The sequence below is a fragment of the Triticum aestivum genome, chromosome 2D, assembly GCF_018294505.1.
Source record: "Triticum aestivum cultivar Chinese Spring chromosome 2D, IWGSC CS RefSeq v2.1, whole genome shotgun sequence".
In the NCBI taxonomy this organism is placed as follows: domain Eukaryota; kingdom Viridiplantae; phylum Streptophyta; class Magnoliopsida; order Poales; family Poaceae; genus Triticum; species Triticum aestivum.
The window spans coordinates 126148457-126154456 of NC_057799.1; the positions used below are offsets into that span (position 1 = coordinate 126148457).

Here is a 6000-nt window from a genome sequence, read left to right on the forward strand (position 1 = left end):
GATTTTTACGAGGCGGGCCTAGGAAGGTTCATCGTGGTGCACGGTTTCTTGCTTTCTTTTCGATGGAATGAACCCAGGTAATATCTCAAACTATCCGAAATCACTTTCAACCGAGGTTTATTATCACTGGATTCGGTAACTCGGTATATTCAAATCATTATCGTTCTTGATCTTCAGATTGCTCGACTTGCATATATATTCAGTTTTAACGATTACTAAAACATCTAGCACTACGCGGCGACTCAGGCTATCATGTGGTGGCTTCAGATAATGGCGAAATGCTGAATGGGATGGAGTGCGACTGGAAGGACTTTGGGATAGGTACAATACAGCTTTCGGATGACAAACGGCGATGCTCTACTGGCTGCTTCCTTGCCGTGGAAACATACTGGGTTTTGGATTTTACAAGCTGATCGTCAGGAACCTTCCGGGCGGTCTGGCCCATGGAGGCCCAGCCAAGCACAATTTGCCCTTTTTCATTTCAACAACAACTCATTTCTTTGCTCACAATATATGGTTTGTTGAGGCGACCATCTCAGGGCAACAGTTATCATCAAAGTTGGACTTCAGAAGAAAAAGAATCATATGAACCTTTTGCAGCATCTTTACTCAATTCACAATTAGAAATGGACATCTTATACACAGAGTAGCTTGTGCCCCCGTATGATCACCCTGTATGTCGTGTATCTTGCATGTGTTACTACTACTGACTACTCTGCAGGAGCAGGACTCAGGTCCTCTGCCCTCCAGACAGGGAGGACCCCCTGGCCGGCCAGCCTCTTATACACCCAGAACACCACGTACTGTGGAGTGATCCTCTTCTCGTCGATCAGGAACGGCTCGATGGTGCTCACCTCCATGGAGTAGGACGTCATCGCAAAGCCCTTGGGTCCTGCGGTTGTTAGCCCATCGAAGTGAGAATTCAGATTAGTTGAGACTAGAAATGATTTTATTGTGTAGTTTTTGGGCTATGAAGTGATTGATTACAGTAATGCGCGCCGAGAATTTCAAGAACAGCAAACTAGGTCAAGAAGGATTGTCTTGTCAACAGTACTCTCAGCAAGTCAACCAACATTGCATTGCACGCAATTTCAAAAAAGAAAGAAAGCATTGCATTGCACGGGAAGAAACGGCATTGGACAGAAGGGTTTCAAAGTAAGTTTGTACCTGTGAGGTCTCCCTGTGGAAAGAAGGCCCAGAAGTAGTAGGGTATGTCTTCCTTCACGAAGGAACCTTCCAACTGCAAACCATCGACACCCAAAGGATCGATCAGAATGACACCAAAAGTGCATTGAAGTTGCTAGCATTGCGTGATGGCTGGAGAGTGAGGAAGCAAGTGCCAAAACGTACTAATACCTGTCCTGTGGCATGCAAATATGCAATGAGCCAATGCCATGCCTAGTACTAGATCCTAGTTACTCATAGCTTGCACGGTAATAGTGCAGTAGAGATGCCAAATCACGAGTATGTTGGGCCTGTGACTGTGGCGCAATCGCTTGTTGGTATGAATCACTGGTCTCACCGTGTTGTTCTGGAAAGTCAGCACGACTTGGGACACGTCCTCCTCGGCCTCCAGCGCGGTCTTGAGAGGAGGGATGATCTCTTCCTCCATCATCTCCGGCAGTGGCTTCGGCGGGGCCTTCTTCGGCTTGGCCGCTGCTGGCTTGGCTGCCGGCTTCGCCTCCGCGGCGGCGGCTTCCTTCTTGTCACCGCCCGCATCCTTCGTCTCGCTAACTGCATCAGAAGATTCAGAACAGGCAAAATTCAGTTACATCGATGCATGCATCCGAAGCGTCTAAAGCTTCATGCACAAGAACAGCGCGGATGATCATCACTGCGTACAACACTCCTAATGGCATGGCATGGTGAATTAATCTGAGTGATCGAATGGGGGTACCAGTGGTTGCGGCGGCGGCGGCGGCGCCGGCGGATGACTCCTGCACGGCGCAGCAGGAGGCGACGGAGCGAGGGAAGGCGACGACGAGCGGAAGTCGCTTCGCGAAGAGCGGCGCGGCGGAGCACTTGCACCTCGCCGCCGCATGCCGGCCCGTGAGCGGCGGGCTCGTGAGCCTCGGCGAGTGCAGAGCCCGGGTCGCCATGGGACGAGTCTGTCGCGCAGCCGATCGACGCCTTCCGGTGGATGGGTCGCTGCTGTCCACTGGTTGGGTTGGGTGGCGCTGCGCCGACGCCGCTCTATCTGCAGCCTCTGCAGCCCGATGGAGAAGAGACCGGTGCAGCATGGCTGCCCGCCTCTGAGCCAGCCGTTTCCTCGTCTGCTGCTGTGGCTGACGACCTGCAACAAACGTGAGCCGCCCGATTAAAAACCGATGTTTCAGATCAACCCACAAGTTTGGATCGTCTGATTTCTGGAGAAGATAGACCACGTGTCATTTCATTTTATTCGCTAAAAAGCATTGCTATCTTCGGAATGGTTTAGATGATCCTTTACCGCTGATAAAAAAAATTGCGATGCTTTATCGCTGATAAATTGAAATAATACTAGTTTCATACTTGTTTTCGGTAAGGCAGACGTCAAGTGTGAACTTGAAGGAATATTTGTTCTACCTTTAGCTCCACGTTGAGTTCGACACTCGTATTTATCAAAAAAGGATACAAACGATCCCCTATACTTGTGGGTTATCTGTTGGAAATATGCCCTTGAGGCAATAATAAAATGGTTATTATTGTATTTCCTTGTTCATGCTATAATTGTATTAACTGGAAACCGCAATACATGTGTGAATACATAGACCACAACATGTCCCTAGTAAGCCTCTAGTTGACTAGCTCGTTGATCAATAGATGGTTATGGTTTCCTGACCATGGACATTGGATGTCATTGATAACGGGATCACATCATTAGGAGAATGATGTGATGGACAAGACCCAATCCTAAGCATAGCACAAGATCGTGTAGTTCGTTTGCTAAGAGCTTTTCTAATGTCAAGTATCATTTCCTTAGACCATGAGGTTGTGCAACTCCCGGATACCGTAGGAATGCTTTGGGTGTACCAAACGTCACAACGTAACTGGGTGGCTATAAAGGTACACTACAGGTATCTCCGAAAGTGTCTGTTGGGTTGACACGAATCGAGACTGGGATTTGTCACTCCGTATGACGGAGAGGTATCTCTGGGCCCACTCGGTAATGCATCATCATAATGAGCTCAATGTGACTAAGTAGTTAGTCACGGGATCATGCATTATGGAACGAGTAAAGTGACTTGCCGGTAACGAGATTGAACGAGGTATTGGGATACCGACGATCGAATCTCGGGCAAGTAACATACCGATAGACAAAGGGAATTGTATACGGGATTGATTGAATCCTCGACATCGTGGTTCATCCGATGAGATCATCGAGGAGCATGTGGGAGCCAACATGGGTATCCAGATCACGCTGTTGGTTATTGACCAGAGAGTCGCCTCGGTCATGTCTGCGTGTCTCCCGAACCCGTAGGGTCTACACACTTAAGGTTCGGTGACGCTAGGGTTGTAGAGATATTAGTATGCGGTAACCCGAAAGTTGTTCGGAGTCCCGGATGAGATCCCGGACATCACGAGGAGTTCCGGAATGGTCCGGAGGTAAAGATTTGTATATAGGAAGTCCAGTTTCGGCCACCGGGAAAGTTTCGGGGGTCACTGGTATTGTACCGGGACCACCGGAAGGGTCCCGGGGGTCCACCGGGTGGGGCCACCTATCCCGGAGGGCCCCATGGACTGAAGCGGGAAGGGAACCAGCCCCTGGTGGGCTGGTGCGCCCCCCATGGGCCTCCCCCTGCGCCTAGGGTTGGAAACCCTGGGGGTGGGGGGCGCCCCACCTGACTTGGGGGGCAAGTTTCCCCCCTTGGCCGCCGCCCCCCTTGAGATTGGATCTCTAGGGCCGGCGCCCCCGCCCACAGGGCCCCTATATAAAGAGGGGGGGAGGGAGGGCTGCGCACCCAAGCCCCTGGCGCCTCCCTCTCCCCCCGTAACACCCCTCCCTCTCGCTGAGCTTGGCGAAGCCCTGCCGAGATCCCCGCTGCTTCCACCACCACGCCGTCGTGCTGCTGGATCTCCATCAACCTCTCCTTCCCCCTTGCTGGATCAATAAGGAGGAGACGTCTCTCCCAACCGTACGTGTGTTGAACGCGGAGGTGCCGTCCGTTCGGCGCTAGGATCATCGGTGATTTGGATCACGACGAGTACGACTCCATCAACCCCGTTCTCTCGAACGCTTCCGCTCGCGATCTACAAGGGTATGTAGATGCACTCCTTCCCTCTCGTTGCTAGTAAACTCCATAGATTGATCTTGGTGATGCGTAGAAAATTTTGAATTTCTGCTACGTTCCCCAACAGTGGCATCATGAGCTAGGTCTATGCGTAGATTCTATGCACGAGTAGAACACAAAGTAGTTGTGGGCGATGATTTGTTCAATTTGCTTACCGTTACTAGTCTTATCTTGATTCGGCGGCATTGTGGGATGAAGCGGCCCGGACCGACCTTACACGTACTCTTACGTGAGACAGGTTCCACCGACTGACATGCACTTGATGCATAAGGTGGCTAGCGGGTGTTTGTCTCTCCCACTTTAGTCGGATCAGATTCGATGAAGAGGGTCCTTACGAAGGGTAAATAGCAATTGGCATATCACCGTTGTGGCTTTTGCGTAGGTAAGAAACGTTCTTGCTAGAAACCCATAGCAGCCACGTAAAACATGCAACAACAATTAGAGGACGTCTAACTTGTTTTTGCAGGGTATGCTATGTGATGTGATATGGCCAAAAGGATGTGATGAATTATATATATGTGATGTATGAGATTGATCATGTTCTTGTAATAGGAATCACGACTTGCATGTCGATGAGTATGACAACCGGCAGGAGCCATAGGAGTTGTCTTAATTTATTGTATGACCTGCGTGTCAATGAAAAACGCCATGTAATTACTTTACTTTATTGCTAACTGTTAGCCATAGTAGTAGAAGTAATAGTTGGCGAGACAACTTCATGAAGACACGATGATGGAGATCATGATGATGGAGATCATGGTGTCATGCCGGTGACGAAGGTGATCATGCCGCGCCTCGAAGATGGAGATCAAAAGGCGCAAGATGATATTGGCCATATCATGTCACTTTATGATTTGCATGTGATGTTTGTCATGTTTACATCTTATTTGCTTAGAACGACGGTAGCATAAATAAGATGATCCCTCACTAAAATTTCAAGAGATGTGTTCCCCCTAACTATGCACCGTTGCGAAGGTTCGTTGTTTCGAAGCACCACGTGATGATCGGGTGTGATAGATTCTAACGTTCGCATACAACGGGTGTAAGCCAGATTTACACATGCGAAACACTTAGGTTGACTTGACGAGCCTAGCATGTACAGACATGGCCTCGGAACACAAGAGACCGAAAGATCGAACATGAGTCGTATAGTAGATACGATCAACATGGAGATGTTCACCGATGATGACTAGTCCGTCTCACGTGATGATCGGACACGGCCTAGTTGACTCGGATCATGTATCACTTAGATGACTAGAGGGATGTCTATCTGAGTGGGAGTTCATTAAATAATCAGATGAACTTAATTATCATCAACATAGTCAAAAGGTCTTTGCAAATTATGTCGTAGCTTACGCTTTAGTTCTACTAAGATATGTTCCTAGAGAAAATTTAGTTGAAAGTTGATAGTAGCAATTATGCGGACTGGGTCCGTAAACTGAGGATTATCCTCATTGCTGCACAGAAGGCTTATGTCCTTAATGCACCGCTCGGTGTGCTGAACCTCGAGCGTCGTCTGTAGATGTTGCGAAACATCTGACATACACGTTTTGATGACTACGTGATAGTTCAGTGTGCAATGCTAACGGTTTAGAATTGAGGCGCCAAAGACGTTTTTGAAACGTCGTAGAACATATGAGATGTTCCAAAGACTGAAATTGGGATTTTAGACTAGTGCCCACGTCAAGAGGTATGAGACCTCTGACAAGTTTCTTAAGCCTGCAAACTA

At 48.9% G+C, this 6000-nt stretch overlaps 1 protein-coding gene across 1 annotated transcript; it reads right to left on the reverse strand.

Moving 5' to 3' along the window:
- Positions 1–581: 581 nt before the first annotated feature.
- On the reverse strand, positions 582–2276 carry LOC123052127 (uncharacterized). Its single transcript, XM_044475230.1, has 4 exons — positions 1898–2276; positions 1523–1734; positions 1168–1240; positions 582–892 (listed from the first exon to the last, which is right to left on the reverse strand). The coding sequence occupies exons 1-4, from the start codon at positions 2238–2240 to the stop codon at positions 711–713; spliced, it is 810 nt and encodes a 269-aa protein (XP_044331165.1). The 5' UTR covers positions 2241–2276; the 3' UTR covers positions 582–710.
- Between the last annotated feature and the right edge of the window lie 3724 nt (positions 2277–6000).